At 36.6% G+C, this 25,781-nt stretch overlaps 1 protein-coding gene across 13 annotated transcripts in view; it reads left to right on the forward strand.

The window, feature by feature from the left end:
* Positions 1-25,781, forward strand: part of KIF21A (kinesin family member 21A) — a 151,951-nt gene that overhangs the window by 66,633 nt on the left and 59,537 nt on the right. For all 13 annotated transcript variants that reach the window (XM_004771830.3, XM_004771831.3, XM_045072916.1 and 10 more), the window contains exons 2-10: positions 12,900-13,122; positions 13,267-13,449; positions 14,795-14,944; positions 15,661-15,795; positions 16,550-16,717; positions 18,535-18,650; positions 21,686-21,881; positions 22,276-22,465; positions 22,819-22,882. In XM_004771830.3, coding sequence (XP_004771887.1) covers positions 12,900-13,122; positions 13,267-13,449; positions 14,795-14,944; positions 15,661-15,795; positions 16,550-16,717; positions 18,535-18,650; positions 21,686-21,881; positions 22,276-22,465; positions 22,819-22,882 — 1,425 coding nt within the window. The remainder of the gene's footprint in view (positions 1-12,899; positions 13,123-13,266; positions 13,450-14,794; positions 14,945-15,660; positions 15,796-16,549; positions 16,718-18,534; positions 18,651-21,685; positions 21,882-22,275; positions 22,466-22,818; positions 22,883-25,781) is intronic.

Genomic DNA, 25,781 nt, shown 5'->3' on the forward strand with positions numbered 1-25,781 from the left:
TATATTCTAGGTCAATATTGGTATCAGGACTGGGAATGAAGGGGATGGTTTCACAGTAGTAGTACTAAAAAAAAAAAGTTGTTGGGGCGCCTGGGTGGCTCAGTGAGTTAAAGCCTCTGCCTTCGGCTCAGGTTGTGATCCCTGGGTTCTGGGATCGAGCCCCGCATCGGGCTCTCTGCTCATCGGGAAGCCTGCTTCCCCCTCCCTTTCTCTCTGCCTGTCTCTCTGCCTACTTGTGATCTCTGTCTGTCAATTAAATAAATAAAATCTTTAAAAAAAAATAAAAAGTAAAAAAAAATAAAAAAAGTTGTTTCCATTTTCAGGGATTGGTCAGAGTCTTGGCAGGAAACAGATGATACATTCAGACAAAATGATTAGGGAAATTATGGTGGAGGATGGACTACATTGAGGAGACTCTAAGGGACAGTACTCTGATATGAGCAACAGTAGGGGAGAAACCTACTGATGTAGATGTCCTGATAGGGAGTTGTGGCCTTTGGTAAAGGAACATGGCCCACCGACAGGACCTGGCAGGAAAGGAACCAGGAGAATGAATACCTTGACCATGTTCCTGCTGTACAATGTCTTACTGGTACCTCTCACTGCTAGGTGCCACTGGAAACCTAATGGAAAGAAGCTCATTTTTGTAGCTCATGGAAGTTCAGTCTCTTGGGGCACAGGGCATGGTGAAATGGATGAAGAAGCAGAAAGAATTTTGGCAGAGATCTAGTATGGCTTTTGTATGACATCTTTCATCTTGCAGAGACTACAGTGTGCATTTTAGAGGATAATGTTTTGATTGGGATGCCTACTTATATGATGTCCTAACATTCGTAAAACATTCCTAAGTTCTAGCAACTTTTATTATCCTGGTGCTTCTCAGAGAACTGTGTTACAACCAGGAACAAACGGACTTCATGTATCTTTGCCTTTGCTTTGCCTGAACTGACCTTTACTCTCTTCTCTGCCTGGAAAATTCTAATCACCTTTCAAAATCAAATATAATTTCCTGCTGAAACTTTTCCTGTAACTATGCCATTCTCCTCTGACTAATCTTTATTCCATTTCTCCTTTGTATGTAATATTCCACTGAGCACATACTTAATTTTCTTCTGGTTCTTTTTTTTTCCTCCCTCTCCCATGGCTACCTTTCTCAAGGTCTTTATTTTTGTTTTGAAAATCCTTGCTTTACACATTGTTTGACATTTGGTAGAGATTTGTTGACTCAGTGAAGTTTTCTGATTGTCTTGGGTTATAGCCATGCCACCATGTATAGCCATCAGCAACAACAGAAATTTGATGGCCACTTCGGACAAGAGATGAATGAGTCATGTCATCACTTAATATACCCTTTTTCCTTACTCCCTCAGTTGGAGTAGAGGTTTTTCTATTTTTGGGAGAGAGGCTAAACAAGAAAGCCCAGAGTTTCTAGAAGTATTAATTACAGTGATGTAGAGGATTAGACTTTTCTTTAAATCCAAAATTTGGCTGCTTTCTTTCTTTCTTTCTTTTTTTGTTTTTGGTCAGCCTTGTGTACTATTTCAATGCAGTTCTCTGAACATCTGGCTGGTTCTTAGCAAAGAAAGTGGCATATAATGCTTCCCCCATGCCCCTATGAAAGGTAGTAGCTTCCTCACTTAAGAGAGAATTTCTTTCAGTGTGCGGTATCCATAGTTGAATCAGGAGGATGAAAAAGTATGAGACATGGGAGTGCAAGTCAGAAGAAGTCAGTGTCCCATCGTTCTCCCCCCCCCCCCTTTATTTGCCTTATTAGCCAGTAGGGAACTCTACTTGAGGGAAACAAATCTTTGTTTTCCTAAGTGCCATTGCAAGCCAGAGACTGAGTTGGTTAGTCTAGGAATCGCAGCACTGAACATTAATGTGTATCTTTTGATGTTCCTGAGTGCTAAGAAACTTGAGTCAGGTGGACCTCAAAGAGATGAGGCAGTAGGATATGTAGCTAATTATACAGATTAGGATGGGATTTCTGAGTAATTTTAAAAAGTGATTCGTCATTAATGGATTTAAAAGTGAACTTCTTTCCGTCTCTTCCCTTCATAGAAGTGTTTACTTCCTGGTCCCAGGTACACAGTGCTGTGCTTTATTGTTCTTAAGCTTTTTACAGAATTAATCTCTTTAATGGAATTACTGAGGTTTTTCTTTCTTGAATGTCTTAGAGAGATACCTTTCTTCCCGTCAATTATCACTGTAATTAAAGATCCATTTCAGGAAGGGAAATTTCTTTTTGTGGACCTGTGTTACTTATTATTTATGCCATGCTGATCTCTTAGGAAAAGGATTCAGCAAGACCACAAATGGTGTACAGGTTCCTATGATGTGTCAGAAACTTTTCTTGTAGGACAAAAGATAGAGGATTAAAGTTAGGTATGTTCTTTCTTAATGTTTGTCTACTAACTGGAATGAACTAGGGGAGAATCAAAAAAGGGACCAGTAACCCTGGTGACTCATTTGTGGTGGCTGTGTGATAGTTGTACTGATTTTTATTGTTTTATGAAAATTTTTAAAAAGATTTTTATTTATTTATTTGACAGAGAGAGAGAGAGAGAGAAAACATACAAGCAGGGGGTGGGCTGCAGGCAGAGGGAGAGGGAGAAGCAAGCTCTCTGCTGAGCAGGGATCCCTGATCAGGGGTCCTGTTCAATCCCAGGACCCTGAGATCATGACCTGAGCTGTAGGCAGACGCTTAACCCACTGAGCCACCCAGGTGTCCCAGTTGTCCTAATTTTTAAGAAATGGAAGGGAAGAAATTAGTAAGATATAATTAACAGTAAGATAGCAAATTGAACACTAGTAAGTAGCAATCCCATATAATGATCATCCCAAATACTGACAAGAATAAAAAGGGCAAAGGATCTGAACAGGGAACAGATTTATTGGTGTCGTGTAAGAAGAACAAAGATGTTAACAAGGTGCCAAGTGGGCTAGTTACAGATAGCTGTAAGTAAAAGAGCTACACAAAGTGGGAATCAGGTCAGATTATTGAGTTAACTGGAGAGCTACCACAATCTCATGGGGATGAGATCAGAATAACTCAAGCAAAAAAAGAAGAGACCATTTGCAAAGACATTTAGGTAATGGAAAATTTGTCACATTTTCAAAACTGTAGGTTAAGGACAACAGTGTATTCTGACAGAGTAAGGGATTAACAACAGCCAAATGCAAAAAGGGAGACATTTGTGTATTATTTCCTTTCTGTTTATGGGGAAAAATAAAAATATCTTGATCAACTAGTAAAAGAAAGGTTTATTTCTTGTGTTGCCTTTAATTAAACAGGGACAGAGGGATAGGAGAATGAGGGTGTAAGAAAAAGTCTGGAAGGTACTAAAACTACATGTGTTTAAAAATACAGGTTTGGATGGAACTAGAGGGTATTATGCTAAGGGAAATAAAGTCACTCAGAGAAAGAGGAATACCATATGATTTCACTCCTATGTGGAATTTAAGAAACAAAATAGATGAGCATAAGGATGGGGTGTTTGGTGGCTCAGTTGGTTAAGTGTCTGTCTTCAGCTTAGGTCATCATCTCAGGGTTCTGGGATCAAGCCCAACATCGGGCTCCCAGCTCATCATGAAGCCTGCTTCTCCCTCTCCCTCTGCTGCTCCTTCTGCTTGTACTCTCTCTCTGTCAAATAAATAAAACCTTTAAAAAAAACATGAACATAGGGGAAGGGAAGGAAAAATACAATAAGATAAAAACAGAGGAAGGCAAACTATAAGGGGCTCTTAACTATAGGGTTGTTGGAGGGGTGCTGCTGGGGGGATGACTTAAATGGGTAATGAGCATTGGGGGTCACTTGTGATGAATACTGTGTGTTTTATGTGAGTGATGAATCACAAAATTCTACCCCTGAAACTAATACTACACTATATTTTAACTAACTTGAATTTAAATAAAATACTGAAGGAAAAAAATTACTGGCTTGATTGCCACAATGTTTGAACTTAGGTTAATGAATGGTGTTATTGCTACTCTTATAATTTAGGGAAAAAACAAAACAAAACACTGGTGACTGCACAAGTCCTAGGAGGGTTTAAATTATAATGGCATGTATTTATGTACTTAAAACAATATCCCTTCAGTAACTACAAATCATTGGTTAGTTATTTGTCAACATTCTTGTCACTAGCATTTAATCAAATTTAATTCAAGAGTAAGGACAACGTCTATCATAATGATCTATTTCCCCCTTTTTAAAGAACCTGTTACACAGGAACTTCATTCTCTTCCTTTCTGAATGAAATTTCTTTATTGGCTATATGGAGATAGTAAAAATGATGATAGTACTAAAAGGGATAAAAATTCCCATTTTGGTTGCAGCTGTACTCTGTGTTAGTATGAATAGAGGGATAATGAGACTTGGTTATTTATTGCTATGAAAAATGGTTAACGGGGCGCCTGGGTGGCTCAGTGGGTTAAGCCGCTGCCTTCGGCTCAGGTCATGATCTCAGGGTCCTGGGATCGAGTCCCGCATCGGGCTCCCTGCTCAGCAGGGAGCCTGCTTCCTCCTCTCTCTCTACCTGCTTCTCTGCCTGCTTGTAATCTCTCTCTGTCAAATAAATAAGTAAAAAAAAAAAAAAAAAAAAAAAAAAAAAAAGAAAAATGGTTAACTTTAGGGTTATGACTTTTCATTTCAAATGGAGGTGTAACATTATTCTGCTTGATGATCTTTGCATGGCAATATATATTTGTATGTTTGTATGTATACTTATATATCCAGGATAGTGTTCACTGTTACACATCTGTTCCTCACATAACAATTCTGCATTTGTTTGTTCTATAGTCTCAGGACATCCAAAGGGTGTTTTGAAAAATGTGGCAATAGTTTGGGGAGCCTAAGAATAAATTATGCATACCATATTAGAAGGTTCAAGCAGAATTAAGATGATAAAGGTGACTTATAAAGGAACTGATTTGGAGAATTTTCAAGTGGTGCTGTAGCAACAATAGTAACATAGTAACACTGTATACCTCCATAGACTTTCATTGCCACGTATTAACTCATGTGTTCAACATTCTGTGATATAGATACTGTAGTCATAGTATTACCATTTTATAGTTAAGGAAACAGGCTTAGAGAGTGACTTGCCAAATGTCATAGTTAGTATGTGTTAAGACCTGGGAGGAGGCTGAGATTTTACCTTCTTCTTCTTCTTCTTTTTTTTTTTTTTTTTTTTTTTTTTTAAATTTATTTGTCAGAGAGAGAGAGAGAGAGAGCACAGGCAGACAGAGGCAGAGGGAGAAGCAGGCTCCCCGCCAAGCAAGGAGCCTGATGTGGGATTCGATCCCAGGATGCTGGGATCATGACCTGAGCCGAAGGCACCCGCTTAACCAACTGAGCCACCCAGGCATCCCGAGATTTTGCCTTCTTTACAAGTTAACAAGCTAGTCTGTTACTGTTTCATGTATAGTGACAGAAGCCACAGGTTCTTGAGTTAGAGATAAAGCATTTAAGCTTCGTGATGATTTGAACTGCTTCCCAATTCTCCTCTTATGGAGGCAATGCAGGTAAGCCTATTATATGTGTGCTATGCAAGCAGTGGAGCATTGAGAAACACCAGACTCGAGGATTCAATGATTTTATTTTAAACAGAAACAAGCTAGCTCTTTGTCAGGTGAAGACATGATCCCTAATGGTTGCTTGCAGCAAATGCAACTTTGAGAAATGATCCTTAAAAAGAGCAGTCAGGGACTTGCATTCTTGGCATATCCAGTAAGAATGTGTAGGGATGCTCAGGGCTCAAAGTGGATTGCCTCCTCCAACAGTATGGGGCAGAATCAAACTTTAAATAAACTCAATTTTTTTTGTGTCTGATGACTAAAACTCTAGCTGAACAGATAGCAGTTATAAACCTCCCACTCCCACCCCCATATATTTATCTTCTTTTTTTGGTCCTATCCAGGACATCTTGAAACTAGTGCTCTTGGCTTATTTGATATACTTATTTACTAAGACCAGTTATGGTTATTATTATGAAGGCAGAGAACAGAAAACAGGGTCCAATTTAGGAAAGTTACGGGTGTCAGTTTCCGAATCTCTCCTAATATTCACCAGCTACTGCCACTGCAAAGAGCTGTGGTTATGTTTTTTATAAATAAAGTTCCTTGTTCCTATGGCACAGTTACATTTGCTACAAAGACTGAAGGGAATGATAGGAACCATAAAACATAAGGGGGAAAAAAATAAGGTACAAGTGGTGTAACTATTGGCGGGTACAGGAAAAAAAGGGTTGTTTACTGATAATTCTTTTAAGTCAGGATTTTACTTTCTTAAAGGAATAACTAGGATGAATTTGAATTAGAAAGGACCTTAAGAATATTAAATCCAGGCTCCCCATCTTGGAGATTAGAAAATTGAGACATGGGGTGGTTGAATAATTGTTCAAAATCAAGATTTTTAGTAACAGTAAAGTGATGGAGCAAAGTTAGATTATTGGGATAATCCCATGCCTAGTATTGGAAGGTTCCTGCCCTCACTTAACTAGAGCAGTAGATAGGATTCAGTCAGCAAATGTTGAATGACTTTATTTCATGATTGAATAAGATCTATTCTCTGTTCTTAAAGAAATCATTTGCTGGTAGAGCAATAAGAATTCAATTTGATAGCTGCTATTCTAAAACCATGTACAAATTGCTTAGATTAATTCAAGCTTGGGGTGGTCAGGGAAAGCATTATAAAGGTACAGATGTTTGAGTTAGGTCTTGAAAAATTACAAAGGCATGTCCATGCAGAGAGATGGAGGCTTGGCATTCCAAGCAGAGGGAAAACCATATGTGTTGGCATGGTGAATGAAAGTATATAAAGAGATCAAGAATGATCAATGGTTTGGTGTAGCCAGATGTAACTAGATTTGAAAATGGAACAACAAGGAGAAAACAGATTAGGAAAATGTTAGAAACCATGTTAAATAATTAGGACATTTTGGGGAGGAAACACTGACATTTAAGGCAAGTTGGCATATGAGGTCTAAAAGGAAAAGATTGGTTCAGAAATCAGAATTGGTTAAAAGGAAAAAGTGACTTCACAAAAGCCAACTGCAGGTAAAGAAATGAAAAATATGGTGTATGAAGGGTAGCAAAATATGCCTCCCCCAAATATGCCATTTTGACATGCGGATTATTTTGATGGAAGGCAATTTTTAAAAAGAGCAGATACAAGGAAAGACCTCTCCCTCTTCCTATTTGTCTAAAAGCAGGGCATAAATTTGTAAAGGTGTTTCCCCTCCCCTCTAGACAGGAAGGACAGAAGTTAGTCACTAGAATGGAGATGGAGGAACCTACATAACAAACTTTAGCATTTATCATCCATTAGTTTCTCTTTAAGTTTACCTTCCCACTATTTGCTGTTCTAGAAACTCAGTTCTTTTTCCTTTTGTTATTATGCTGTGTAAGTCCAAATTCTAACTATCCTTTGCATTATTCATCACTGAGTATTCCCATGTGTATGCATGATATACATGTGAATAAACTTCTATTTGTTTTTCCTTTGTTAGTCTGCTTTTGTCAGTCTAATTTACAGCACCACTGCCAGTAGAACCTAAGAGGTTAGAGGGAAGAAGTTTTTTCCCTCCTCTACAAGTTGTAAATAGGGTCAAATACTGAAAAGAGGTCAGGTAGGATGAAGACTAAAAAGTGTCCACTTTATTTGGAAATGAGAAGTGTTTCTTTGGCGCCTCTTTCCAAGGGTTTCAGTAGAGTATGAAATTAGGAGCTAAGTAACTATATGTCAAAGGAAAGATTTAAATGTGAGAAAATGGAGAAAGCATTTATCTTAAAACTGAATAATGAACAGTTTGAATCAAATTGTTGCAAGCCTTCAATCTTTACAAACTAGATCCAACAAATTACTTTTCTTTTTTTTGGTATGGCTCTTGGTGGATTTCCCTGTTCAGACCCACCCATTGATCAGTGGCCCACAAAGGATAAAAAGTCTATACCTTATGCTAAGAAAAAAAGCACATTCTCCACCAAAACTGTCACTGTTTTCCATAATGGCCACACCCAGCCTACATTCATTTTAAATGTGACATTTAAAAAAACTAAACAGATATCATCTCTATTAGCAAATTTATATTGTAGGCCATGATTGTTGGCCTTCATCATGTAATATTGCTATGAAATATTGAAATATCTTATCCTAAATATTTATGACATAAGTTTTATGTACAAATATTTTTCTTTAGGAAGCAGTTTCAAATGTATTTACTTAACATGATTACACATTTTGAAAAATCTGTGAGGTTTTGTTATTATTTCTTAGTGTTAATGTTAGCCAAAATGTTAACACTGATTCTTTCTTAGTGTTGGGATTAGGTGAATACATTTAATGTTCTTATTTTTACATAAAAATACTAAGAAAGAAGGTATTTCAAAATATTTAGAGTCATAGATGTCAGATTCCATTTTTATTTTTATTATTTTTTGAGCTATTTTTAGTTTGTTATTTCACAGAAGGGCTGATATATTTTGTCTATATATAATTTCAAATTATAGCTTTGAAATTGAGGTTAGTAGCTGGGTCAATTTCAAATTCTTCACATTATTAAAGCAGTTGAGTTGGCTTGGGTTAGAACTTCATGTGAGAATTTTTAAGTATAAATTTAGGGAATTATAGAGTTTAAAATACTAATTTTTATAAATAAATAAATAAAATACTAATTTTTGAGGGGTGCCTGGGTGGCTCAGTGGGTTAAAGCCTCTGCCTTCGGCTCAAGTTGTGGTCCCAGGGTCCTGGGATCAAGCCCCACATTGGGCTCTCTGCTCAGCAGGGAGCCTGCTTGCCCCTCTCTCTCTACCTGCCTCTCTGCCTGCTTGTGATCTCTGTCTGTCAAATAAATGAATAAAATCTTTAAAAAAATACTAATTTTTGAAGGTGAATTGTAAAGGTGAATGAATATATCTCTAGCTTTTAAAATATAATCAATCTCCAATTATCTGCCTATAGAGGAGACCATCCCCTTCTAGTTGGGAGTTTCTCAGACCTGTTGGGAAACTACCATTGCCTGGATCCAGCTGAAAAGGGTTCCACCCATCTTGCTGGTTTGTAAAGCCATTCTCTCTCCCCACCCATGCAAATGGGTGGAATTGCACATGATCCATACTTCAAACACAACCCTCCTTGCCATTAGCAAGGATAATAATCAGATGAATAGAGGTCGGGAGATTAAGTTCTGAATGATGCTGGCATTCTAAAATGGGCTGTCATACCTGCAATGCAAATAGCATCTACTTTGTCATGTTAAAATGAAATTAGAAATCTTAATAGCCAAATAAGTTAGCCCATGGTTATAGTAATTTCCTTAAAAACTGAGATACTGATTTCAGATAGTAGCCCAGTGCTTATTTTTATTTAGACAGTTTGAGTTTATTTTTATCTGCTTTCTTAAGTGGGATTTGTTAAGCTTCATGGTGCAGCTCTAAAGAAGGGAGAGAGCAGAATCCTGGGGGCATGAGGTAAAAGAGAGAAAGGCCTGGGTTCAGATGTGACTTTATGTTGGAATGCAAAGAGTTAGCTAGAGCTTTTTGAAATCTAAACAGACTGTAAACATGAGATATTCAGGCTGGAAAAGGAATTAGGAAGTGAGAGAGTGGGGAAGACTGTCCAGGGAAAGAGAGCAGTATATATGAAGGTATAGAGGCTAGAGAGAGAGAGAGCATAGTTTATTAGTAAAACTGGCTAAAAATAAGCCATCATCACCGCCACCATCAACAATAAAAATTCTTTATTTCTTTTATTTCTTTTTTTCTTTTTATTTTTTTAAAAGATTTTATTTATTTATTTGACAGAGAGAAATCACAAGTAGATGGAGAGGCAGGCAGAGAGAGAGAGGGAAGCAGACTCCCTGCTGAGCAGAGAGCCCGATGCGGGCCTCGATCTCGGGACCCTGAGATCATGACCTGAGCCGAAGGCAGCGGCTTAACCCACTGAGCCACCCAGGCGCCCGAAAATTCTTTATTTCAAAGATGAAGCATGGCCAGAGGAGAGACTGCAGAGGGATTTAGGGACGTACTGAGGGATTTTAAGCAAGGTAGTGACATGATCAACTTCATATTTTACAAATATCACTGATATCACAGTGTATGAAGCGGATTGTTGTGGGCAAGAATTGACACAGGCAGGCTAGTGAGGAGACTCGAAATAATCCAAGTAAGAAATAATGATGGTGTTAATGGGAAAAGAAAGAAATTGGTGGGCTCTTGAGCTATTTCAGAGATAACCGTAGCTCTTGGAGATCAATTAGATGGAATAAGGAAGAGGGAGTAATTGAGGTTGACTCTCCTGTTTCTAGCTTGGCAACAGTCTGAATGGTGATTCTCCCAAGGAGGATGGGGATTTTATTCCGGTTTCTACCCCATGACTGAATGAAGTAAGATAGGGAAAAAGTTTGAAAGTTTGAAAGGAAGGAGTTTGAAAGGAAGAGAATACTAATTTTGAGAAAGACCACTCACTTATCCAGAAAACGTGGAGCCAGAAAGCCAGAGCTGCTGCTGCCATTAGCTCTTTCTGTAGTCCATGGTTGAGGTTTCTTATAAGAAACCCTTTGTTTTATTTGTTATGATATCAGTCTATTTTTATAACAGTATATAAATATAATTTTCCTTTCCCCCTTTTAAAAATACAGTATCCTGCAGTCAAAATCATATTAGATCAAAAAGGACCTTGGAAATTATGGTTTCTTTGCACAGGTGAGAAAGTGGGAGCTCTGAGGAAGACTGTGATAGCTGTGGGGTGACAGAGTAGTGAAACCCGGGTCTTCTAATGGCTACTTTATTGCTCTTTCCATGGTACCTAACCAGCTCCACACTGCTTACTGTGTTCCATTAAAACAAATAAGTGTAACTGAAGACTTGATAAAAAGAAAGTATCATTATCACAGAGGAAAGAAAAAATGGCATAAATAAATATGTTGTTTATTTAACACAATTTTATGGTAGTGTAGAATTCCATTTTTGATAGCCAGGGTTGCAGAAATCCAGTCCCTTCTCAGTATTATATTTCCTGTCCTTCCATTGACTTTCCTTCCTGATGAATCTGAAAGGGTTAAAAGTCAGGCAATGTGGTCTTAGGTTTGGTTTTATCTCTAATAAATTGATGAACTCATTCCACTTCTATTGACCCCATTAAAAACGAACAAACAACCTCATATCTCAAATAATAAGAATTTGGGACCAGATTCTTTTTTTTTTTTAAAGATTTTATTTATTAATTTGACAGAGAGAAATCACAAGTAGATGGAGAGGCGGCCAGAGAGAGAGAGAGAGGGAAGCAGCAGAGAGCCCGATGCGGGACTCGATCCCAGGACTCTGAGATCATGACCTGAGCCGAAGGCAGTGGCTTAACCCACTGAGCCACCCAGGTGCCCTGGGACCAGATTCTTTTAAAAATCCTTTCTTTGGTCTGTCTTTATCATTTTCTGTTTTCTGTCACTGGCTATCTTTACTTTCGTCCTTAAACTGCTTTTCCTTTTTCATGGCCAATAGGAATCTTTTAAAAAACCTAGGTACTATAAATCAGTGAGGTGTACGTCCAGGATAGTCCTTTTTTTTCTTAACGTTTTTATTGATTTATTTGAGAGAGCACACGTGTGCAAGCACAAGTGCAAGCAGTGGGGGGTCGGGGCAGAGGGAAAGAATCTCCTTGCCAAGTATGGAGCCCTATGGGACCATGGGGCTTGGCTCAAACCTGGGTTATATGCAGGGCTTGATCTAATGATTCCAAGGTCATGACCTGAGACAAAATCGAGAGTCAGATGCTTAACGGACTGAGCCACCCAGGCACTCCAGGATATTCTTTTTATAGATTAAGTAGAATAGGGCCAGGTTTGGGTTTGTTCTATTAGCAACATATCACCATATTTACTTTCCTTCTTTAAAAATAGGCCTTGAAGGGGCACCTGGGTGGCTCAATGGGTTAAGCCTCTGCCTTTGGCTCAGGTCATGAACTCAGGGTCCTGGGATCAAGCCCTGTGTTGGGCTCTCTGCTCAGCGGGGAGCCTGCTTCCCCATCTCTCTCTGCCTGCTTCTCTGCCTGCTTGTGATCCCTCTCTCTGTCAAATAAATAAATTAAAAAATAAATAAAAATAGGCCTTGAAATCAGGAAGAGAAGCAGGAGAGCAAAGTCCTAGAATCTGGAGTAGAAGGGTTTGGGTGTGAGGTGGGTATAATGCTGTGGTCTTCCAAGTAGAGGAAGAACACCTAAGAGGTATGCCTGTTGAATCACTGGGTTTTGGAGAGAAAATATTGGAACATCTCTTTGTATTTATTTTTAATTTCCTTCTTTACAGCTTGTGCTTTTGTGCATATCATAATACGGGACACATCAGTAGAGTATGTGCATAGCATTTTTAATGAATACATGTGCCTACATATTGTGAGAGTGTGCTTTAAGATATTAAGCTGACAGAAGGATATGGTTAAATGAGTTTGGAAACCATTGATGAGGAATTTGCAAAAAAGCAAGTTAGGGGCATTAAGATAAATATTATGTACTTAATTTCTCACTTTTGGCTATTATCTTCCTTCAAAATAAAGAGAAGAAACTTAAAACAAAAATAACAGCAACAAACAACATTTTGGTGGCAGAATTTATTTTAACTGAATCTTTAACTTGTTACAATTGTGGAAAAGCATTCATACACAAAATATTTAGTTTTAAGATTAATTGTATTCTTGTTCATGATTTTTTTTTATTGCCAAGTAACTCATACTGAATTTGGCCCAGTATAATTTAATTTATTTAAACTTGCAACTGAAGAAGCAATAGTAGATTACATTTGTGTTTTAAAAAGATGTGGCTAGGAATTTTCAAGTGCTATTTTTCAGGATTTTTTTTCCCCATTCATTTTATTTTATTTTATTTTTTCCTAATTATTTCTCACAGAATAAGACCACAGCTTGCCAAAGAGAAGATTGAAGGATGCCATATTTGTACATCTGTCACACCGGGAGAACCTCAGGTCTTCCTAGGGAAAGATAAAGCTTTTACTTTTGATTATGTGTTTGACATTGAATCTCAGCAAGAGCAGATCTACACTCAATGTATAGAAAAACTAATTGAAGGTTGTTTTGAAGGATACAATGCTACCGTTTTTGCCTATGGACAAGTAAGTGTCTTACTTAATCAAATTAGTTTCTTAGAAGCTGTAACTGTTCAGAAGTGTCATTTCACTTGCACTTTTATTTTTGTTTCTTGAACTTATGTTATTAATATCAAGCATGCATTTTTCTCTGTTCTATTCTTTATTCAGACTGGAGCTGGCAAAACATATACAATGGGAACAGGATTTGATGTTAATATCATCGAGGAAGAACAGGGGATTATTTCTCGTGCTGTTAAACACCTTTTCAAGAGTATTGAAGAGAAGAAACACACTGCAATTAAAAATGGGCTTCCTCCTCCAGATTTTAAAGTGAATGCCCAATTCTTAGAGGTAATAGTCTAATTGTGTCATTGGTTTCCTTTATATCTTTCCCTTAAGACCATAACGCTTAACAGTTTTATACTCCTAGTTTCTAGTAGAGTATTTGGCACTTAGTGCTTAATAAATAACATTTGAGTAAATTAATTTTAGGTAATAGGTTGTAGTAACAATAGACAATAAGTAATAAATATTCTTGTTGATATCAAAAATTGTAAAGACTTGACCAGTGTTCATAGAGTAAAACAATATTGTTTTTTTCAGACTCCATCTTATAATTACTGTTGTAATGTAGGCAGGCTCACGAAGATCTGGGAACTCAGCAGCTAAGAAGGAGGGAAGATGTGCAGAATAATAGGACTGAGGCCGTAGCACTAATGGGGCTGCAGAAGCTGGTATTGCTGCAAGGATAGGCCTGTGTTTTATGTAATGTCCAAAGGTTGGGGCAGGTTTGGATTAATTTAGGGCGGTCTAGTCTGGTGGGAGGGACATACAATTAAGAGGACATCTGGGACTTGAGCAATACTGCAGTTAGGTGGATGGCAACATTATAATTCTGGGTGCTTGGTCCAAAGAGTGTTCTAGTCTGGTTCTAGTCTAGATGGCCTGAGCTAATGATTTTGATCATTGATGAAATAGTTTATTCAGCATTATATAGCAGAAAATAGAAAATTTAATTCAAATTAACATCCATTATCTTACTGCTCGTTTTAATGGACATCCCAATTTAGTAAAAACTGGGAATAACCTATGTACTTTTTACCAAAAGAAAGGTAATTGATGGTAGAAAAATAAAAGAAACAGTGTTCTTCTGCCTTCCCTTTCACCATCCAGTTGTAGTTAGGCATTGTGACTGTAAGCAAATCGATAGAAAAATAGGTGTATGCATCCTCTTCAAAGGTGTAATCTTAGCCACTATTGATACAGAAACACTAATATCATTGCTGACCTTGGAAAAATACTAAGTACTAATTTTTAGATACATTAATAAAGATTGTAGGGCAATAGGAAATATTTTTAGCTGAAGTAGTAAAAATTCTTAAAATCCTCCCTAAGCCTAGGATTTGTCTGCATTTTGGTATTTCTGAGTTTACTTATATTTATAAATAATTGTTTATCTCGCAAATGATTAATAGATCATTTTAGTCTTCAACTCATTAGTCATGATTAAGACATTTAGTGTTCTTACTCTTATGAAGAAATCTAGCATTTATTTGTAAAGAAATATATTGTTTTGAAGATGTTTTAAGGTATGTTTGAAAGATAATATGCAATATATGTTAATAGCCATGAGGCGATTTCTTATATTATAATATTTATATAATAATAATAATAATATCATATTTCTTTTTAATAGCTATATAATGAAGAGGTCCTTGATTTATTTGATACCACTCGTGATATTGATGCAAAAAATAAAAAATCAAATATAAGAATTCATGAAGATTCAACTGGAGGAATTTACACTGTGGGAGTCACAACACGTACTGTGAATACAGAATCAGAGGTGACATTTATGTTAAAGTTAAAGTAGAACATATTTGGCTTTATTTAATAATCAGCTTTACTGATAGTTTGCCTAAGATCAAGAATGAAATTTGTATCCTTATGTATAATATGGAGTTAAAATCTTGTCTTTTCCCCCATTTTTTATATCAGGATTATATTATTTACAATGTCAGGGTTATGATAAAATCAGTACATTTATCATAGCATGAAAAGAATCTAAGGCAATGTATGTATAGTTTTTTTTTTCACAGCTAGAGAAAGAGATTTAGATCATTGAAGGTGAAGGATGAGCCCTCAATTTTTTTGTTCCTTTTGCTGTCACATATGTAGGAGTATATCATGGTTCCTAAAGGGAAACTATTAAGAAAAGTTACAGAAAAATATTTCAAGGGAAGATACAGAAGGGCCCGAGTAATTCAAGTTGTTTCTCAGTTTGTTCCCAAGTGTTCTACTGTAACAGTTTTGGAATGGAAGTTGCAAATGTCAGCAACTGACAGACAATGGAATCTCAGTGTTTTCTCCTATTAAAAAAATAATGCACTATTATACTGAGAAGTTCAGCTCAGAAAGTGCCTGTAACTAAAATAATATGAAAATCCACATCTTTCATATCCCATATCCATATGGTAGGTTTTGGCCATTAGATTAGATTTCTGATTGTGTAGTATCTTGTTTAAATATTGTTCAAGTAAAATCTTTCTTTTCCTTTTCCAGATGATGCAGTGTTTGAAGCTGGGTGCTTTATCCCGGACTACTGCTAGTACCCAGATGAATGTTCAGAGCTCTCGTTCACATGCCATTTTTACCATTCATTTGTGTCAAACCAGAATGTGTCCCCAAATAGATGCTGTGAGTTTTTTAGTTCTAATTTCTTTTATTTTTTTAAGATTTTTTTTTTTTTTTTAATTTACTTGACACAGAGAGAGAGAGCATATGCAGAGGGAGCAGCAGGCAGAAGGAGAGGGAGAAACAGGCTCCCCACTGACCAGGGAGCCTGATGTGGGACATGACCCCAGGACCCTGGGATCATGACCTGAGCCAAAGGGAGATGTTTGACCTACTGAGCCACCTAGGAACCCTTTAGTTCTCATTTCTTAAACTTGCAGGCTTCGTTTTCCTGAAAATTCACATAAATCCCAGGAGAATCCATTTAAGTCCAATTTAGTTTACTCATTCCTTTTCTTAATGAGATGCCTTTGATTGTATTTAAACTGAGGCTGGCCAACCATGTAAGATTTTGAGATAAAAAATGGATATGTGTCTGCAGCAACCAGAAAGCAAGCTGTGGCTTTGTGGTGATGGATGTTGTCATCCAAGACCCCTTGCTTTTGATGACTGTGCATTACAGGTTTCTCTTCATCAGTATAAGCAAAGACTCAGTTGATAACATCTGGTTTCTGACTGGCAAGCTTCTTTCTACCTTTGCCTAAGCTTCTAATTGCCAGTAAATTTTTTTGCATTTACATTTATTTGGCTACTTGCCTATTTTTGAGTATTATATGTATTTAATATATACTTTTATTTAATGTACATATAATGAGGACAAGGTGAGATCAGAGGATATTTAGTGTCACATTAATAAAATATTTTTTATTAATTGCAGGAAAATGCGACTGATAATAAGGTGATTTCCGAATCGTCACAGCTGAATGAATTTGAAACCTTGACTGCAAAGTTCCATTTTGTTGATCTGGCAGGATCGGAAAGACTGAAGCGTACTGGAGCTACAGGCGAGCGAGCAAAAGAAGGCATTTCCATCAATTGTGGACTTGTAAGACTTAAGACCATAGCTTTGTGCTGAGAATATATGAACATTACTTGTGTCCTTTTCCCTTTTGTAATATATAATACCCAAGTGGGAATCCTTCACGTGCTGAGCTGAAAAATGAAAGTTAGAGTAAACTTATACATTTAGGTGTTAAGCACATTATAGGCTTTTTTTCTTTAAAACATTGCAGTTTTTTACATGTGTATAGATTTAGTTGGATTAAATTTTATGATATATGCAGAAAATAATATATATAGTAGAAATGATTTTAAAAATTCTTCCCACCTTTAAAAATACACTGTCAAAATCATTTAATATTAAATATTTCATGGGATGACTTCAAAGTAGATTTTTTTTGGCTAATATTTTATGACAGTCATTTTATTTTGGGTATTATAATCAGTTTTTTTAAAGTAATGATTGTTATAAAACGATAATTTTCCTGTATTAGGAGTTAATTTTAATACCATGCCACCTAGTGGTATTTTTTGATTGCAAAACACCTTTTTTTCTAGTATAAGGCTTGTGTTTACAGAAGAAAAAGTTTCAGGGCAAGTTTTTGTATAATAAATCTTTTCCTGTTGACTTTCATTATAAAATTAGACATTTATTCCTGCATGAAAGTAATGACATCCCTAAATTTCTGTGATGCAGGTAGCATCAGGGTCTGTGTTTTCTGCTTTGCTTCCTTCCCTCCCTGCCTACAGCTGGGGATGCCAGTCAGATGGTCCTATTTTACTATTATTGTCCAGTATTTGTTCCTAGAGGATTGTAACTCCTGGTGTGGAAATTAACAACCAAGGCCGGGTAGAGAGAGCCAGACTTCCCAACTGCAACTTCCATCTTGATGTTTACACTGTGGTTCGGTGTTGTGTTAAAGGGAGTGACCTGGATCCTATACTTGGTTTATTGATCTGAATGTCTTAGGAGATAAAATCACGGTGGAATTTCCATTTGTGCTGTCAGGAAAAAACAAAAGCCATCAGTCTGTTTTCTGGTTTAGGCCACTGAAACATGTCCGGATACATCTGGTAGAGTTTCAGCTTCTTTGGAGAAGGGGAACTAAGACACAGTGTGATGCTGATGTGGGTCTCTGCAGGATCCACTGGTCCTGACAAAGACATGGTTATAGCTGTTTGCATTACTGAAAGCGAGTGTGACCAGGGTAAGATCTAGCTGTCCCTTCACTCTGGTAGGAAAAACAATAGGAGTCTCAGGAGGAGTGACTCCAGAGTTCTGTAATTTGACCTACTTTTTAAATATTGGATGAATAGCACATAGATTCATTATATTTGTAAAGATAACTATACTTGTGTTAAGAACACCTTGTTCAGAGAAATCATACTGATATTTTTATTATGGTTAAAGAAGAGTTTGTTTTTCTATAAGGAAGATATATTGCACTAAAAAAGTTTCATGAATCTGTTAAACTACCTAAACGTTTTATTTCTTCATTGAGTTGAGAAGAATTTGACACATGAATTGACAGTTTTCTGAGGATACAGCCTGATGCTCTGATAATTCTAGGGATGGTTAGGTGGTGTCACATTTCTATTTTTAAAGAAAATCTCTGAAAAGAAGTTTAAGTACTTGTGAGTTACGGGTATATTATAGTACTACATTTGAGTGATGTTAGTTTTTAGTGGTTACCATTGAAACTTCGAAGTGTACTTAATACGTCAAAATACAAATGTGAAACAAAACCAAACATGTTCTCAATTCTGTCATGTCTCCATGTTATTCTTTGTAAGATTTTTTATTTCAAGGTGTTATAATTACTACAATTTTATTACTTTCTTCTCTCTCTCTCTCTCTTTTAGTTGGCACTTGGCAATGTAATAAGTGCACTGGGAGATAAGAGCAAGAGGGCCACCCATGTCCCCTATAGAGATTCTAAGCTGACAAGACTGCTACAGGATTCCCTTGGGGGTAATAGGTATGCATAAGTGATTATCCTCCATATTCCTGAGCTTCACTTAATTAATTTTAAAGTAAATTTATAAAGTGATTTATAAGAACTGTTTTTATTATAAAGCCAATTAATAGAATGAGGAATAATGATTTTTAAGTACCTAAAAAGTGTGAGTCCTTTTGTATGTGATTATTTCACAAAATCCTTAATAACATCCCCTATGTAGGTGTTATGTTGTTATTTTACAGATAAGGTATTTGAAATCCAGAGAGGTTAAGTAATTTATTCAAAGTCACTTAGCTTGTAAGTGAATTTCATAGCATATACTTTTTCTACTATATCATAATTTCTGCTTTGAGTACTTAGCACATGGCAGATGTGTAATAAAATTCTGTTGAAAACTAAATGCTGTCTTCTAAGTAATTACAAAGTAACTAAATATTGATTTTTTTTTTACAAAGTCTCCTAATTTTTTTAAAAAAGATTTTTGTTTATTTATTTCAGACAGAGAGAGTGAGTGTGTGTTTGTGTGTGTGTGCATGCATGGGTAGGGGCAGGAAGGGGCAGAGGGAGAGGGAGAAGCAGGCTCCCTGCTGAGTAAGGAGCCCGATGAGGGGCTCTATCCCATGACCTTGGCATTATGACCTCAGCTAAAGGCAGATGCTTAATCAACTGAACCACCCAGGTACCCCAAAGTCTCCTAAAAGTTAACATTTTTTCATGTGGAAATACTTTAAAAAAAAATGTCAATTGAGTGAAACACAGGATGTTTGCTGTTTATTAACTTTGCCAATATCACTAATATTCCTCTTTTTCCATACTTTGCATCATTCTGATATATTTCATCAGCTAACCTCATTATTTTGGTAATAACATTCCTTTTGGTAAACATCAGTATGTTGGTTTTATAAGAGGAAATATTTGTGGCATTTAAATTCAATCAATGTAATGCAATAAGTTATAGACAATTACAGTGAATCTAATTTACACTGTTTTCAAAGTTCTGATGCATTTATTGGAAAGTTTATTAGATGCTATAAAATGATCTGATAATCACACTTATAGATTTCCTTTTTGAGGAACTATAATTCAAAGAATTTTGATAATTTTGTTAATAATATTAATCTGGTCTTAGTATAATGAGACCAATTTTTGTTTTTTAAGCCAAATATAAATTTTTCAAGTTTGCTGAATTGTAGTCCTTTCCTATATTTATTTCTTAACTATAAAATAAAGCAGAGATGATAAATGTCCTCCCCTTACAAGTTTTAATACTTTTGAGTACTTTAATGCTTCTCAGTTTTCTTTCCTTATAAACAATCTAAGATATTAGCACTGTGGGTCTTGAATTCCTCCGGAGTTTCAGACTGGCTACAGCTAAGTACAGATAGGCTATATAGTCTCAGGTGTTTCTCACCTATTTCCTTACTGAGCAGTAGCTCTTCAGCAGAAAAAACCTTTTCTAATCTCATCCTAAAATGATATTAGAGCCTGAGCAGAGAGCCTGATGTGGGGCTTGATCCCAGGACCCTGAGATAATGACCTGAGCTGAAGTACTGACTGAGCCACCCAGGCACCTCTTCATGAATTAATTTTAACTTTCTGACCTCTAATAAGTAAATATTACGTATTTGTGACACAAATCACAATTACTAATAATCTACTAGATTCCAATATTGTGTTACACAAAGTGTATTGATGCATAAAACTTGATGATCCTTATCCTCTAGGAGTTTAGGGTCTAAGAGTTCGGGTCTATAAAATTTTAATATAATAATAATAATAAAAATAAAGAATCAACAAAAAAGAGATACATGAAGGATTTGAGGAAAAGAAAGAGAGTAGGCAAATTGATGGTTGAATTCTTGGACCAGATGATACCTGTGTTGAATTTTGACTAATGCTATGAGGAAATAGAGATGAATAAGCATTATTAAGAGATGAAGATGGATGGAATGGGACTCCTTTTAAAAGGGTTACTATGAGTGCTGTGTTGAGATTATTGGGGGAAGGTGGCAGTGGAAGCAGACGAGGAGGCTACAGACCAAAATTGATAGGCATGAATTTTCTATGAGGGTGGATAAATTAGCTCCTTAATTGTAGTTCTTATATATTTTCCAGTTAGTGTTTAAGTGCTACTTAACAATCGTCATGTCTGTTTCATTGACAGACAGAATAGCTGGGCATACTAAGCATTTCACTATCCTGTTCTTTGGTTGGCAGAACAATTCATCATGACAATAAAATACTATTTTCCATTTTTTTTTCTTATGTAATCTGGCCAAAAATTTAGGAATTTTGACCACTCAATCACAAATGAGGTTATATGTTGTAAAACATGTTTATTTACTAGATATTCTTCTTGTTCAGATGATAGGATTTATTTAAATTTCTTGGCTGACATAAAAAGTCAGGATACAAATGGGGCACCTGGGTGGCTCATTCAGTTAAGCGTCAGTGTTCTGCTCATGTCATGATCCCAGGATCCTGGGATTAAGCCTGTCAGGCTCCTTGCTTGGCAGAGAGTCTGCTTCTCCCTTTTCCACCGCCTGCCACTCCCCCTGCTTATACTCTCTCTCTCTCTCTGTGTCAAACAAATAAAATCTTTAAAAAAAAAATCAGGATACAAGTAATTAAATAAAAAGAAAAAACCCTAAAATCCTGAAATATTAAGGAGATATGAAAAAGGAGGTATGAAAAATGATTTTTGAATATAATTTGTCATTATTATGGATAGATTAAATTTTAGAATTGTTTGCATTGCTTCAGAAATATTTTGTAGAGGTGAGAAGACAGCACCTGTGGTTTCTCAAAATATTGTGAGTAAAAGGATAACATAATTTCATTTCCCCCAATTTCACCTATGTAAAAATCTTTTTCCTTCAGAGAGTCTCAAAGCATGTAGACTTTTAAATTTGCTTTTATTTTTAAGTTAGTGGTATCAGTCTTTTAGTAATTTGAAGATAAGATACTTTTTAAAAGGTAGGATATAAAAAATGCTTATTTCAGAGTTTTACTTGCTTTTTCCTGTGAACCTAATTATGCTTTTTAACTTTCAGCCAAACAATCATGATAGCATGTGTTAGCCCTTCAGACAGAGATTTTATGGAAACCTTAAATACCCTGAAATATGCCAATCGAGCTAGAAATATCAAGAACAAGGTGATGGTCAATCAGGACAGAGCTAGTCAGCAAATCAATGCCCTTCGTAGTGAGATCACACGGCTTCAGATGGAGCTCATGGAATATAAAACAGTGAGTGAATCGGTTTGACTTTGCATTTTGTGGTGCAACTTGTGAAGACAGTGATGTCTTGTAGTAGCTTAGACATTTGTGTCTCCAGAGTCTCTCATCTGTCAAAATAGTAGCTTCCTTCCTTTTGGAGATAGAATTCTCTAGTTTTCCTTGTGGGTAACCTTTAATATTGTTCAGTGTATCCACCTGACCAATCTCGTGTTTCAAAAGCCTTCTTTAGTCCCTTTCTTTAGTGACAAATGCACAGAGGGATGTAGTAGAGGAAAGAAGATCTTTTTTGCCTTGAGGCTACTAAAACAAAAATGCTCTTTGTTGTAGATGTGTTGTATCCTTAAATAAAACTCTTGTATATTTAAGGCCCCTTAACAAATATGGAAATATTTTCCTTTCCTAGGGTAAAAGAATAATTGATGAGGAGGGTGTGGAAAGCATCAATGACATGTTTCATGAGAATGCTATGCTACAGACTGAAAATAATAACCTGCGTGTAAGAATTAAAGCTATGCAAGAGACAGTTGATGCATTGAGGACCAGAATCACACAGCTTGTTAGCGATCAGGCCAACCAGGTTCTTGCCAGAGCAGGTATGTCTGTGAGGTGGATGAGTGAGGGATTAACTCCTGGAGGGCAGAAAACATTCTTTGTGGTCATTAATTACCTGGAATATTTCAAGTAGAAATATCAGTCTGTGTATATACAGTCTGTAATTTTAAGTTAAGTACTTAATTTATAAATAATACATTCTTGAAGAAATAAAATGTGCCCTTTGCTTCTGTAATATTATTTTATTGTCTGCTTATATAACGAAGGGTAGGAAGTCTGCTGTATGACTTGGGTTTTAAAACATTATTGTTTTATTTCCATAACTTTTTTTCTCTGATTCTGTCTTGAAGTTTTAATTTAAAGAAAATTCTTAATTTCATATTTTATCTTGCAGGTGAAGGGAATGAGGAGATCAGCAATATGATTCACAGTTATATCAAAGAAATCGAAGATCTCAGGTGCAATTCATGTTCTTTAATATGTAATGCACGTGTTTTGGGTTTTGTATATAGCGATACTGCTGTTTGTTGAGTTTACTGTTAGTAACTATTCTTGGTGATATTTCAGTCCTTTGGTGAGTTTTACTCTAGGGAAATAGGTACTTGCCTTTCTCATAATGTCACATCCTGAACTACTTTTCTCCCTTCTCTTCCTATTTTATCTTCCTATATTATCCTCCTGCCCTAGTTACTATACCGCTCATTGGGAGCTTACCTAACCTGATGTACATGACCAGCGTAATTGATATCTATGAGGTTACTTTTGTGCCTTCCCTCCCTGTGCCTCTCCACCATCTGAGAATGGTCAACATCAATAAGTCATTTCTAATTTTTTTTAAAGATTTAGTTAATACTTTGGAGGAGAAGGGCAAAGGGAAAGGGAGAGAGAGTGAATCTCAAGCAGACCTTTCTACTGAGTGGGTAGCCCCATGAAGAGTTTGATCTCATGACCTTGAGATCATCACCTGAGCCAAAATCAAGAGTTGGACACAATCAACTGAGCAATCCAGACACCGCAAATTCTTTCTAATTTTTAAAATGTCACATTACTCCTGTTCATTTCTACTTCTCTAGCTGTTCTTTATGTGTGACTCACTGCATCCCTAACAATTTTCCTCGTACGTACAGAGGCTCCTTCCACATTCACATACAACATACTACAGATGCTCACTGTATGTCAAACACTGTGCTGTGGACTCCGCAAGTATGACATAAGGAGTTCTTAGTCTAGGTGGGGTGACTTACATGTATTCACAGGTAGGAAATGGAATGACAGAACTTATTTAAAAGAACACCCACACCTGGTGTGGGAATGTGGAGGAGACCACTGAACCCAGACTGGGGTAACACAGATTAGAAAACAGGTTAGGGACAGAATTTATTTCTTTATTTTCAGGTTCTGCGGTCCGCCCTGATGGCTGAGCTACTTTCTCTTGAAGTAAAACTATAGTCAGTTCCATGGGGGAGCATCTGAGTAGCTCAGATCTCATTTTTGCTACCCGTTTGCAGAAAATAACCAAGTGTGAGATCGTCTTTCATAGCCACCCCAACACTTCTCCATCTTGTATTTGTGCTTTTCCTTTCTCCTTTGAGGTGTTTTAGAGATCCCCAGAGATGACTATTGTTTCCATTATTTCTGCTTCTACAAGGCACACTGGTTCCCTTAAATGTTTCAAGAAGTGAAAACAAATAAGACATTTGGATAGAGTTACTCAAATAACTGTTACCTTTTTTGTGTATATATAAGCTTTGCCTTTTTGGTGGAGACTTCTGGGACATGGGGTCCTGGTTCTGATCAGCAGCCAGTCTGGACTTAACAGTGTCTATCCTGTGTTGGCAGTGGTCTTTCCTATCTGCTGCCAAACACTTATGATTTGACCTTACTCCATAGATCCTAATTACCATTCCTTAAGACATAACTGGTATATCTATTTTTGAATTCTTAAAGATTGTCTTCCTCCTTCTGGACTGCTTCTCTTTATCTCTTTTATTTCTTTGGCACTAGTCAATTATTTTTTTAAAGATTTTATTTATTTATTTGACAGACAGAGATCACGAGCAGGCAGAGAGGCAGGCAGAGAGAGAGGGGGGAAGCAGGCTCCCTGCTGAGCAGAGAGCCCGATGCGGGGCTCGATTCCAGGACCCTGAGATCATGACCTGAGCTGAAGGCAGAGGCTTACCCCACTGAGCCACCCAGGCACCCTGGCACTAGTCAATTTTTAAGGCTCATTCTAAATTCTGGTTCTTATGCTTTATTTCTTCTAAGACCATATCTAAGCCTGATCTCACTATAAGACAAATGGCTTGGCTAGTGTCATTATTTTCTACAAAACAGAATCATTTTTACTCCTTATAATGGCTAAACAGAACATCTAATATCTTTCTTTTTCAAGTTCTTAATCTAATACCATTCTTTAATCCATTTAGAAAATAGAGGGGCGCCTGAGTGGCTCAGTGGGTTAAAGCCTCTGCCCTCGGCTCAGGTCATGATCCCAGGATCCTGGGATCGAACCCCACGTTGGGCTCTCTGCTCCGTGGGGAGCCTGCATCCTCCTCTCTCTGCCTGCTTCTCTGCCTACTTGTGATCTCTGTCTGTCAAATACATAAATAAAATCTTAAAAAAAAAAGAAAATAGAGGTGACTCTTGGGCCCTGAGTTCCAAAACTTTTTTGATGGTTTTTTCGTTAGGTGTGCCCCACTTCTGAGGGTATTGTTATAGAATCTCAAGACTGTAATTTACAATATAAAAATAATGTATATATGGAATGAGTGTAAATGAGCTTTGAATTTAAATTGGATTACCTCAATTGAAATTAAATTTTCTACTTATTAATAAGTGTTTGACCTTGGGCAAGATTCTTAACATCTCTGAGCTTTAGTTTGTTCATGTCTAAGAATGAGGTAATACTTGATAGTCTCAAGGAGTTATTATGGGGCTCAATGAAAGAATAAGATGTCACAGCCTAATGTGGTATTATTAGGTCCACGTTCTGATATAGTTTTTTTTCTCTACTAAATCCTACTCCAATCCATATTTCTATCAAAACTTCATCTTTGGAAGGCATTTATTTGTGGCTCTTTTAACATAATGCACATTTATATTGATTTATTGCCACTTGGGACTGTTTAAACTTGAGTTTTATTCTAATTGTAAAATAGTACTAGCTTCCTTTTAATAAATCTACATAACCCATTAGTTGTTGTAAAATAATAGTGGACACTAATTAGTTAATTAATTCTTGTTTTTTTAGGTGCAGCTTAAAATTTTCATAGCAATTTTTGAAAAGATAGGAAAGTATATAAAAAAAAGTCATCCATATTGCTGCTATTGCTAGCACCAATGTTAATATTTTAATAT

Source organism: Mustela putorius, unplaced genomic scaffold (genome assembly GCF_011764305.1).
Source record: "Mustela putorius furo isolate JIRA1106 unplaced genomic scaffold, ASM1176430v1.1 tig00537227_pilon_pilon_pilon, whole genome shotgun sequence".
NCBI classification, from domain to species: domain Eukaryota; kingdom Metazoa; phylum Chordata; class Mammalia; order Carnivora; family Mustelidae; genus Mustela; species Mustela putorius.